Source organism: Meriones unguiculatus, chromosome 6 (genome assembly GCF_030254825.1).
Source record: "Meriones unguiculatus strain TT.TT164.6M chromosome 6, Bangor_MerUng_6.1, whole genome shotgun sequence".
Taxonomy (NCBI): Eukaryota; Metazoa; Chordata; class Mammalia; order Rodentia; family Muridae; genus Meriones; species Meriones unguiculatus.
Window position 1 is genome coordinate 12,859,847 of NC_083354.1, and position 13,255 is coordinate 12,873,101.

Below are 13,255 nucleotides of genomic sequence, written 5' to 3' on the forward strand. Positions count from 1 at the left end.
ATTTGTATCCTAAAATAGAATAAAAATAATGTTTTATTAAATTTTAATTGATAGTTTGGTTCAGAAAATAATGACCAGAAGTTTAAATGTGGTTATAATGACATACTTTATCCCCCTACTTCCTTAACTCTTAAATTTCTGTCATTTTAAGTAAACTAAATGAACATCCTTCTGCTCCCTGAAGTTTTAGCAAATGGAGCATCACTAATACTTTGGATTCTCCTGCAAGTTCTATTCCATCATTTACTCTCTCCTCCAGAAAATTCTAGAAATTGTTTCATTTTTTACCATAAAATGTTACAATTTGAAACATTTGGGTTTTTTGTCTTACTTGAACCTTTACAGATTAGAAATATTACTTTATATGTTCCTTTGAAGTTTATATTACATGTTTTTCAGCTCATCTATTCCTTCCTTGATGATGTTCAGTTTGCTGATAATCCTAAAGCACTTTTATTTCTGTTAGTGTGGGATTGTCTGTATTACAACATTTCCTTTGAACCATTCCTTAGTGTCTGCCTATGTGTTCATACATCTATCATTTTTCACACTGCCTACATTTGCTCCTAAAGGTACACAACATATTAATCATATCTAAGTCTGACTTGACAACTCTTACATTCCCATGGCTATATTAAGACAGTTACATTTTTATAACAACTATAGAATCTGCTTTAAAAATGGGATGTGGTGGCACACACCTTTAATCCCAGCACTTGGTAGGCAGAGGCAGGCAGATCTCTGTGAGTTCAAGGCCAGCCTGGTCTACAAAATGAGTACCAGAAAGTAAGTCCTATAAAGAAAAGCCCTGTCTCAAAAACAAAACAAAAGATCAAAAAACAAACAAAAAAAATCTACAAAACCAAGGCAGAGGTTGCGAGAGGAAATGGAAGAGGGAAATGATAAAATCATATTTTGTTTCTCAAAACAATGCAAATAGAAAATAAATACATTTGTAACAGAGAGAAGAATAGAAAGCATCGACTGCATTGATATGACGTTGGGGTCTCTGCAGCAATGACTGCTTCTAAAGCAACTTTTCTGCCCAGGGTCTGGGGACATGTATCAACCCATATGGTGGACCAGGACTTCAGGTTAGAGCCCTAGCACCACATAAACACTGGACACAGTAGCATGCCTCTCTGTGACCACAGTGCTGAAGTCTGAGTGAGCTGCAGGCTGAGACGCCCTGCATCAGAACATGTGGAGAGCATGCCAGGAAGATAACTGAGAGTGACCTTGGTTCTCCACAGGCATGCTCACATATATGTATGTTCACCTGTGCACATGTGCACATACATATAACATACACAGAGCAAACAAACAAGAGAAGCAGAAACACTCAGAGAGAAAGAGAGAGAGTTTCTAAGAAATGGTTTACATATGTTTTATTTTTCAGTGATATAAGACAACTTTGAAATCATTAGTGGGAAGGAACCTCAGCTTGATTTCATTGTCTTATCTGATGAGGAAACCTCATTCACCTAATTAACACTAGGACAGGCTTCATTCAGACAAGCTTCCGATGGCGCTTTTCTGGCTGAAAGGGGATTCTTCCTATGTTAAATGGATATATTCAATATACTTCGGGGAGAGTATGCCTCTAGGACATCATTCCTCACTAGTATCTTCCCACCAAATTTAAAAACTAAAGGACTAAGGCTGCCAGTGTCCTTGTTTCTCTACTTGCACACTTACTTGGCTCTCAGAGACCATCAGTCTTGGCCCCGACAGGTACATCATATTTTACATAACATTGTTTACAGGAAGTGTTCCAATATGTCTGTGTAGTAAAAGGAACTAAGCGCTGAAGAGTTAGCCCAGTGGTTAAGAACACTGGCTGCTCTTTCAGAGGACCGGAGTTCGTTTCCCAGGACCCACATGGCAGCTCAAAACTGTGTGTCACTGCAGTCCCAGGGGATCAGATGACCTCTGTTGACCTCAGGGAGCACCAGGCATACACATAGTAGACAGACATCCAGGTAGGGAAAAATCAGCACAGATGAAAAAAATAATAAAATCAGACAGTTTTTTTAAAGAAAAAGTAAATACGTTTTTGGTCTTTACAGAACAGAAAATCTATTCTATAGGCTCAGAATTTCAATTGAAAACAGTAAGTTTGGGTTATGTAAACAAATGTCTCCTTCAAGAATGCTTACTGGAGCAAAAACATAGTAAGAACTATTTAGTGATCTGTAGTTACGGTAAGAGCAAAGTAAAAGAAAACTAATTCTCAAAAACACCCTTAAAGCTTCAATTATTTTTTTAAGCCCGTTAAATTGAGTCTTAAAAGTATTTTCCATATCCTACAGGAAAAGAGTTTCCCAAAATTTCTCAAGGTAGTATTTACATGCTTAATATAAATACATTTTAATGGTTTATATGTTAACAAGCAAGAATAACTTAGCTTTGTTATTTGGATAATTTTCTCATAGGTTGCCACACTATTTCCAGTCCTGATTTGACTAAGTGAAAGTAATTTATGGTAATAGAAAATGTCCTTGTGATACACGATATCAGATTTATTTAACAGTATCAGTGAAGGTCAAATTCAAGTTGGAAAGACAGTACTCAAGAGTTCACTAATTGCAAGTCATACACTTTGAAATCCCTCCCTGGAAGTAGCCAAACATTGTTTTTAAATCTCTTCACTGTGAAATGGTCTCATCACTACTAATTATTTGTGTCAACTGTGATGAATTATTTTAGGTTGTTCACTGAACAAAATATATTTACTAAATAGCTTCTATGCGATCTTTATCCTAATAATGCATAGATGATAAAAGCACAATGAAGCACAACCGTTTTCTTTTACAAATGTTAACTTTTATTTTTATTTACGTGTGTGTTTGTGATGTGTGTGTGCGCTGTATGTACGCAGGTGCTAGTGGGTCCCCAGACCTGGAGTTACAGATGGTTGAGGTGTCAGACAGAACCCAGGTCCTCGGAAAGAGCAGCAAGTGCTCCCAAACACCAAGCCAGCTCTCCAGCCACATCATTTTCTTCAGTGATATTTTTACTTTGTTATACAAAATGTGAAAATCCATACAAATGTACTTACGTAAGAATCAAGTTTCAACCCAGCTTATAAATTTACATTACACCAGCCTAATTTTTAAATGTGTACAAACACAATAACTGTCTACTAATGACTTTTCATATTTATTATTTTTAAGCAGTTTTGTCTTATTCTGGGGAGCTATACACAGTCACTCAGGAAACAACCTGGGTAATCCTGGTCCTAGATACAATTTCGTTTTCTTTTGTGCTGGCTGGACAGTGTGGAAGCTCACATGGTGCCATATGTAATGCTAGCACTCCAGAGTAGGAGGCAGGAGGATCAGGAATTCCAGCTTCATGGTGAACAGCAGTTCCTGGTGAAAGATCCTGGCTCAGAAACCAGGGTGTGAAGTTAAGAGTGTAGGGGGCTGTTTGTTATTGCCTGTTTGGGAGAATGATAATACCACCCAGAAAGGCAATCCTTTCCTACCTAGTTTCTTCAAGGCTTTTACTGCGAGGTTATCTGGAGAGCTGGTAGAGTTGGGCAGTGTACCTATCTGTTCCAGGAATATTCTTGTTGTGAAGTTTTAAATTATTACTTTAACCTGATTATTAATCCGTGACTGTGTAGAGTCATCTGTATTGTTTTGGCTCATTTAAGTAGGTAATATGTGTTAACAAATTTATCTGCCTCTTTTATGTTTTTCATCTTCTTGAAAATGTCTAAATTTTCCTTTAATTGTCCTTTAACTTTCAAAACTTTGTGTAATATCCTATGGTTGTTTTTTTTTTTTTCTCTGATTTTATTAAGCGGAGTTTTCTTCCGTTTAGTTAGACTGAGAATACCTGACTAACTCCTTTTTGAGACTGGGCCCAAAGCCGGGCCAAAGTTCTTGCCATGCTTCCCCATTTTTGAGTTCCTGTAAAAACCACCAAAGACAGGCAGCCAATCAGTAGCTGGCCCTGACATCCGGGTTACACTAGATATGAGGTAACCATTTGGTTCTCATGGTCAGAACCAATCAGGAACATACAAGTAAGACAAGTAAGTACCTCTTACCAGGAACCCAACCAATCCTAACAAAAGTTGGATGACCATGGCTGGAAATCCCCTAACTGGCTTTAAAAGGAGCCAGCTTTCGTATGAGTGGTGGACCCGTTCAAGCTGGCTGTCTCTGCCGAATAAACGCGCTTTGCTTTTGCATACTATTTGAGTATAGGGTCTTCAGTGATTCTAGGACCCTTACAAGACCATTTGTCAACTTTTGTGTTTTTTTTTCAAAGAACAATCTTCCTATTGATTGATCTTTTGAATTGTTCTTTATGTACATTTATTAATTTCTTTATAATTACTTTATTTTCTGTTCTGATTATCATTAGTTCATTATATCTATTACATTCTCGTCTTGCTAGTTTTCTTTTTTCTAAGACTGATAAGACATCACCAGATTGTTTTTTGGGATTTTTTTTTTAGATGCAATAACATAGAGAGAGAAATATTTCCTACTTACAGCTCCCTTTATTGTATCCCATAGGTTTTCATAATTCTTGTATTCATTTTAATTTGATTCTGAAATTTTTTAAAAAAATCATCTCCTGGTTATTTCACTAGCCAACCAATCTTTTAAAAATGTATTGTCTAATCTCCATATTTTCTATTGTCTATCTGCCCTTCTAATAAGATTTATTCATACCAAGCATTCACGAGTATATCTTTCTCTTTGTGTGGTTCTCTTCTGTGGTGCTGACTCAGTTGTTGGTCATGAATTATTTTAGCTTTATTTTTAAAACCATGGAATGTTTTTTGTTTCTCCTTCAGTTTTTAAAGATAATTTTCTGGGTATTCCAATAGTGATTGGCAGCCTTGATATACATTAGTCTCTCTCTCTCTCTCTCTCTCTCTCTCTCTCTCTCTCCTGAAAGTTTCTGCTGAAAGTTGGTGTTATTTTGATAGATTTCTCATGATAACACTCATGTTTCACAGTTTACTGTGTTTTTCCTTTGTGTTCTGCACTTAAATTTTTAACAATAAGATGGTATGAAAGAGTCTCTTTAGTCTTCTTTAGTTGGGGTTCTGTATTTGTGCTTTACTTAAATGTCTTCCTCAGGACTTTCTCTGTTCTTCGGGGATGACTTTCTACCTCTCTATGATTTGTAGCTGTTTCTTCACCTTCTTCTTAACTTCTAGAGCTGTTTATCTCTTTCTCTTCTCCTAATACGAGGTCTCCTTTGGCGCTGTAACACTTCTTACTCACAGAGTGGCACAAAGGAAGCTTATCATTTACCACCCTATCCTAAAAGTCCTCTGCATCCTTTCCTCTCTGATACATCTGCTTTACTTAGCTGTTTAAATTATATTAATAAACTGATAATATCTAATGCATGCATTTATAAAATATGTTTGCTTTCCAATGCTCTGCACTACAGCTCTACTTATAAATAAGATACATGCTAAAGTTAATATGGTTGGCTAAGGCAGTAATTGCAATGACTATTATGAGTTTGCCAACCAACTCCATCATTATCAAGGAATTCTTCTGGAAATTCTGTGACTTGTCTTAATTTTGTACAATTACACCCTTTGTAACAAGTACAAACTGAAAAAAAAAAAAAGAAGGGCTTGGCTAGGCAGTAGTGGAAATTGTTTTAAATCCTCTTTGAAAACCACATAAACCAATTACATTAAGAAAAACTTGTAGTTCGGTGGCATTTTAACATGGTTTAGTAAGAGTCTACATAAAACCATGAATGCTTTTGATGTAAAAATTAGGTTAATAATTTAGTCCTTCTAAAAGAGAATAATAAACATATGGAAAGCATTATAAGGAAAAGCAACTAGCTAGAGGTCTATTAAATTTAAGAAAAAAAAACATGTAGTATTTCTTCATGAGAAATGTTGGGCTTTCTGCTTTGTTTCTGTGCTAGCAATTAACATGTGACTGCTCTTTGTAGCATTGGATCTTATTTGCTTTACCCTGCTTTACCCAATTAGAAAGGCTCAAAACATTTTAATGGAGAAAAATGAGCAATTGTTTTATATTAAGTAGATTAACCAATTTGTTAAACTGTTGTTTTATTCAGGGACTTGGGGAATATGAAACAGGGTAAAACTCAGTTTTTACATAAAATTGGAGACAAGTATATAGGGCCACATATGTTTCTTCCATTACTAAATTGCTGTACATTTTATCACCTCATTTTCTTGCTCTATTGCTTTTGGGTAGTTATAAATATCCTACCCTTCCATCTATAATCAGAACATTTTCTCTACATTAAAAATATCTGATAATTACGAATTATTGATAATGACATACCCATGTGGTCGTACAAGTTACATGTTTAAGTAATTAAAACAACACAATGAAACCTGAAAATCTAAGAAAGATACCTCCACGAGTTGATTAGATGCGCTTTCCAGACTGAGGGGGACATTCCGTTTATAACTCCCGCTTGTTCCCTACCACTGTGGCCAAGTTTCGACTTGCTGTGTGTCTCCTTGCCTTAATGGTGACTTCTAGTTCGGAACACTGCAAACTGTTTCTCCACCCCTAAATAAAAGCAAATGATACCCACTCTACATCCACCACAAATTTTACTAGAAACCACTTCAAAGATTGCATTAAAATGGAGTTTGGCCACTGCTTCTTAAAGGTAGGGTTACCCTTGTTCCTAATGAAGCTGGACTCTCTCATTTCCCCTACACTGAAACACGAAGTATTTTTTTCCAAGTTTTTTTGTTTCTTGTTATCTAAATTTAAACCTGCTTGTTTTAAAATTGTTGCTACTGACATTTCTGTTAAAAGGTGGGGTTAGGAAAGCTCTCTACTAAGCTTCTCTTTATCCAGGACTGTTAGAGACCAGAACCCACACGTGTCTGCAGTGACATTCCAATGCCATGCCCAGCTGTCTTCAAGGGATATAAATCGTACAAGATTTCAAGATTGTCTGAATTATGTACAGTGTGCAGAAAGTGGGAGTGTGTGTGCCACTTTTCACTGTATACAACTGAAGGCAAAAATGACACACACACACACAAAGGAAATCTCTATAATTTTAAAACATTGGTTTCCTTGGCCCACATCTGCTTCTACTATTTTTTGAATTGTTCATGTATGGTGGGCTCTCAGTCCTCACGACATGTTTCCTAACACACAAGTTGCTGTGACACTTTCTATCCATGTGTTTACATTGAAACTGTAATTGAAGCCCTTGGGTTATATGGAACTGGAGGAACATCACTTCTTTGCCAGGTCGTCTTGGCCATCTTGCCTCCCTCCTAACTTCTGCCTCCAGTATGTTACGTAGAGCTTATATATATGGGAAAGGGTACAACAGAAAATACAATCACAGGTTCTTAGAGGTTTCACTAACTACAAAAGGAGCTTCTGAAGACTATAATATTCACCTCTTCTCTACACACACACACACACACACACACACACACAAATTGCCAAGCAGAAATAGCATTCTTTCAGAACAGACATATTATTGGAAATGAAGAGTCCCACTGACCCACAACTATCTGAAAGTACTTTATCTGGTTTGTCTTTAAAATTCAATGTAGAACTAAGCTCTAAACTCACACAAGTTTTATGAAATAAAAATACATATAATATATAAAGAGAGGTTTTCTATATATTTTCCATTTATAGTCAGTTTCAGTCAAAATAAGAATGCTTATCTTCCTTGTATGGGGGGGTTGTGGGGTTGTTGTTTATACTTTGATTGAGAGTGTGGCCCTTTGAGTAGTCCTGGCCACATACAGATTCTTTTCATGTTCCCTACTTGCTTGGATCCTAACTTGTATAGAGTTACCCAGAACAGGAGAAATACATTGCGAGTAAGTTGCATCATTGTGCATCATATACCGTGCTTACACAAACCCAGAGTAAATCACTCTGCATGGCCTCTTGATTCAACAGAATGAATACATGAGGCTGTGGCAAGCATTACGTGGCGCTGAGTCCCAGTGTGTTTTCTTAATAAGTAGAAGTAAAAGTAACACTAAGCAGGGCTTGAGTTACAGCTCAGTATTAGAACATTGGCCTGGCATTGTGAGGAGGCCTTGATTTTCAAGGCACACACAAGGAAGAAAGGGAAGTAGGTAGGGAGGGAGAGGGGGAGGGAGAGAGGGAGGGAGGGATGTATAAAATGTATAAGGCAAAAATATTTGTTTACTCTTGTTGTCAATAGTATATTTATACAATTATGTATACAACTCGACAACATAGTCGTAATTACTAGCCATGACTTCTGTGGTATATTTCATATAATTAGCAACACATGTTTCCTAACAGCAGCATCCCAGCACATGGCTAATGTATCACATTAAGACATCACAATAGCTACCAGATCCCCGGAGACAGTAATTTTTCAACACTAATATCACCTTATAACATCTTTACAGTCTGTGTAAATTACTGTCTACTTAAATATTAATATTTAATATAAATATAAGAAGTTACTATGTAGCATATGACTATAATCCCTCAGATATGCTTTACTTAACAATTAAAATCACAAAAGATATAAAAATATCTAGTACCTGAACAAACAGTATCGATAGGCAGAGACTAAAGAGTTTTTGTGTACATTCTAAGACTGTACAGTGTAAGCCTTCATCCAGGATAACTAAGCTATTAGCCATAGAACAATAAATATGGTATATAAATAACTTACTACTCATAATGTGAAAATACAGAAATAAGGAGTAAACATCGGGACTGGGGGAGAGCCTTAAGAAAGTGCTCAGGAACACCTAATAAGAAGAGGTGAAGCTGGACACAGGACCCTGCAGCCATGCCTAATTCTCTATTGTTCTTGAATCTAGACTACCTAGAAAGGATTTTTAATGTTCCCACACCCAAAAATAGCACAAGATGATCTCTTTTTCTTCTCACATATGTAACACAAGTCAAAATAAGCTCTTCCCACTCTTTCTAAACTTCTGCCAACAACTATGATGGAACTGCTTTTGGAAATACAGCATTAACCTTTACAAACTGGCCTTCCGTCTTACCAAAAACTGTAGCAGTGTTATCTGTAGCAGTCAAAATTTTGGCTGTAAGAATATCAAATGAATCTATTTTTATGAGAAAACTTTAAAATAAAATCATTTAGATGTATTCTTTTAATAAGTACACTTAGAATAGCATATAACTTGGTGACTCTTAGTACTCTAACATTTTAGATATCTTTCTTTAACCGTATAATGGAATCTATTTGATTAAAATAAACAGGGCTCTATTAAAAGGGAAGTTGTGGGCTCAGTGGCGGAGGGCTTGCCTAGCACATGTGAAGCCTGAGGGTCAGTTCTAAGTGTGAATGTACACACACAAAGTGAGGTGGTAAGGATTAAAAATAGTTTAATAAAATAGTCTATGTTCCTACTCCACATATAGTCATCATAGAGCAACCAAACTAATAAAAAATTAATAAAAGATTAATTGTTTCATGATTACAATAATACATGCCACTGTTTTGTGTCTTTACTTCTCAACCTATGACAATTTTCAACTCTATTAAAATTCATAGTTGAGGTAGATTGGCATTGAAACTAGAAGCCATAGATCTAATAGAATTGATACTATAAAAAGATAAAAGACTAGCAACTAGGCCAAATCATACAAATAGTCATGAGACCTCCGTCTATAAATATTCCGTGTGTGTATGCTATGTTTAAACATCATATTCATTGCGTCTCAGGATAAACTACATAATTCATATTGTTTAGGCATTAAATTTGCATTTAATAAATTTATCTCACTAACGCCCTCAGCAGGCTCATGTCACAAATAACTACACTCAGCTAGAGCACAGCGCACTGAGGATGCAAATACCTGAAGAGCTGTTAGGATATTGGCGAGGGCTTGTCCATACGTGTCATGGCAATGGACAGCAAGAGCCCCTGGAGGGATTTCTTTCATAACACTTTCCAGCATCATCTTCATGCTGCCTGGAGTTCCCACTCCAATCGTGTCTCCCAAAGAGATCTCATAGCATCCCATCCCATACAGTCTCTTTGAAACCTGTTGAAAGACAAACTGCTGGTAAGACAGTAGAAGCGAGAAGACACCAACCCTGTGCCTCCCAAGTAATCGTCATCTGGAGTTAAAAACCACACCTATGACGAGTTTGTCTGTGGAAAATATACACCTCAGTTTCCCGGTCCTTTACACTCATTAAATCTTGAGCTCCATATTAACATTTTGAATGAAATTACTGTTATTATCTTCTCTATTCAAGTTTGCTTTAGAGTCATGACTACTACTTCACATATAGCCACCCATCTATCTGCCTGTTCAAGTTCATGCTGTAATTTCACAGAGATGAGGTGAGTATTTCCCAGCTCTGACTGAACGGAAGCACGGAAGGTCTACTTTGGAAGCAGTGTTTCTCGGGGCATTATGTCATAGGCCAGGAGACGTGAGCAGTCATTTCAGTTCTGTCACGAAGTAGCTTAACGACTGGAAGAATCACTTAACATTAATAGCTTAAATTTTCTATACCGTGGGTGAAGGGACTCATCAAGGTAAATATAAAATTATCTTCAAGCTTAATGACCAATGCTGCAATGGAAGAGCAATGTAGACTGTGGAGAAGGCATGATATTTTAGCAGGGGTTCTGGAATCAGTATAGAGTTGAGCATCAGCTCTCACAGGATTTGATGCTGTGTTGATTATAAGGTTAACCTACTGGTGCTTCAGTTACTGATTTGTTGAATATAGACAAGAAAATGTCCACATCTTTCTCTCTGAAGGCTTTCTGAAACCTTGACAAAACTTAACAGTAATCGTGACAATGTTAGTCACATGCTTGGCTGCAAAAATACAATAAGTAAAATACAATTTTTTCATTAACTTGTTCGTTCAAGTTGTACTTCCCCAAGGGCACCTTATTGCAGGCACTGTTAGGTGGTGAGATTAACAAGAAAGAAAATGTTAACACAGCTTTTCTGATCTTGGATACAAACGAGGACCAAATTTTGCCAATCTCATGGACAGATGCATAAAAGAAGCTAAAATAAGACTTTGGACAAAGAAACCAGTTCTACATTATGTAGTAAAGGACACTGGCCCCTGGCATAGAGCTGTCAAGCAGGAGGGTGTAAGTGCCTTGAGATAAAGTAAGCTTGAAAAGGGTGAGAGAAGAGGGTCTGAAACGTGTTTGAGAATGTACACACATACAAAAATTAGCTGGTTCCAAGCCACTGAAATGTGAAAGGCAGAGAAAATTCCAGAGCAGGGGGAATGTCAAATGTATAAGAGAGTGCCACAAGCAAGCAGAAAACAGGGGCATAACACGTGAAAAGGGGTGAGAGTCTGCAAAAGTAATCACAGCTTCGAATAGTCATTTCAGAAAGAAAAGAATGAATTCACAAAATGTATTAGGCCGGCACAAAGGACTCTGTAGCATAGCTGCTGATCGTGAATTTGTAATACTTCTAGTCTGTCTGCAAGGCTTCAGCAGCACCCCAGTCATTATGATGTTAAAAAAAAAAAGTGTGCAGTGCCTCCATGCTACAACAGTACAACAGGAGGACAAACAGTCTAGCCTACATAGCAAGAGGTGTATAGAGGTCTTGTGAGGCCCAAAGTCAAAACCTTTGGGAATATTCTGTTAAAAAAAAAAAAGAATACTTAACAGTCTGTGCAGATTCCTAATGGAGTCTTGGATGTAAGCAAAGCAATATAAAACCTAAGCTTCATCATTTCCTCGTGCATTTGCCTCTGTGAGCAAGGACCTTTTAATATAAGAGATAATGAGACAGCCTTCATTGGAAAAATATTCAGTAAGCTTTAGAAGTTCAAATGCATGCACAAAGGAGGAATTATTTCAGCTGGGCTGAAAGCCTAATCTACATAACTTTGGGTTTTCCAATAATGTCACATGTACTGTTTCACTGTTGTATTACAAAATTTATGAAAATTTACAACCTTTGTAAGAATTAACATTAATATATTGATGTACATATAAGTTTCCAAACTAATTCTCAAAGCAGAGTATTTGGTAAAGAAAAAATTAGAATACAATAAGAAGATTCAATAATCCAAGAAGCAGATTAGATTTTTTCTAACCTGTACAAGACTATTTTCAGCAGCATTTTTTCTAAAGATTTATTTATATATATTATGTATATGAGCGCTCTGTTTTCATACACTCCAGAAGAGGGACTCAGATTCCATGGTTGTGAGCCACCATGTGGTTGCTGGGAATTGAACTCAGAACCTCTGGAAGAGCAGCCCATGCTCTTAACTCTTAACCACTGAGCCATCTCTCCAGGCCCCCAATAAGCAGATTCTTAATAACTACCATCTAGTGTCATAAAAACAACTTAACATAGTAATGAAGAATAAAAGTGAGCAGAAACACTGAAGCACACACTCTGATGTCAGTGCCAAAGGGTGAAGGAGAAAGAGCTTCCTCCACATGGCTGCACAGGGCATTGTGAAGGGAAAACATTCCTTTGGTTAAAATCATGTGCAAGCAACCAGAAAGAAGCCTTTATTCTTTCTGTCTTTAAGCATCCAAATTATAAGACTCAATTATCACCCACCTCTGGAAAGGTATAGCCAATAGGTCTATGCTAAAATAAAATGACTACTTAAGAAACAAATCTTCAGTGAAATTTTTCCAGCCAAGCGTCTAAGTCTCTGCTATTGAGCTTCGATAAATAACAAACAAAACTGTCTAAATTTTCAAATAGTACACATCATATTTCCAACAACCACAAAGGCTGGAGCTGTAACTTACTTCTGTGACTTTTTGTGGTGTGATGCTTCCTTCATATGGACAGCCCAGGGCACAGGACACATACCTACATTGAAAAATACAGAGCAGTATGATCTGTCTATCATGTACACATTTCCATTTTAAAAATAGATAACAAAGGATACATCACACACAATTATTTTGCACCTTTATTCTTCAGCTAAACAAAAACTATTTAGGAGCATTTAAAGATGACTCAACCTTTTAATCTACCAAAATTGTAATTTGATAACATTATTTGATGATTATAGGGACTAAAAAACATTATATGAGCCTGTTTATACTATGGAAGTAGTTCTCAAGTACTACTGAACAAGTAGTTGTTCAGTCTTTGGAGACTGAACAAACCTTCCAGAGGGGTCACCGAAGACCATCCAGCATATTAAATATTGACATTACAATTTATAACAGTAGCAAATTTATAGTTATGAAATAGCAATGAGAATATTTCATGGTTGGGGTCACAACAACATGAGGGGCTTT

General features: G+C 36.7%; 1 protein-coding gene across 3 annotated transcripts in view; it reads right to left on the minus strand.

The window, feature by feature from the left end:
* Hmgcll1 (3-hydroxy-3-methylglutaryl-CoA lyase like 1) overlaps positions 1-13,255 on the minus strand; it is a 115,214-nt gene that overhangs the window by 35,452 nt on the left and 66,507 nt on the right. For all 3 annotated transcript variants that reach the window (XM_060384745.1, XM_060384743.1, XM_060384744.1), the window contains exons 6-7: positions 12,755-12,818; positions 9,840-10,028 (exon numbers count right to left, since the gene is read on the minus strand). In XM_060384745.1, coding sequence (XP_060240728.1) covers positions 9,840-10,028; positions 12,755-12,818 — 253 coding nt within the window. The remainder of the gene's footprint in view (positions 1-9,839; positions 10,029-12,754; positions 12,819-13,255) is intronic.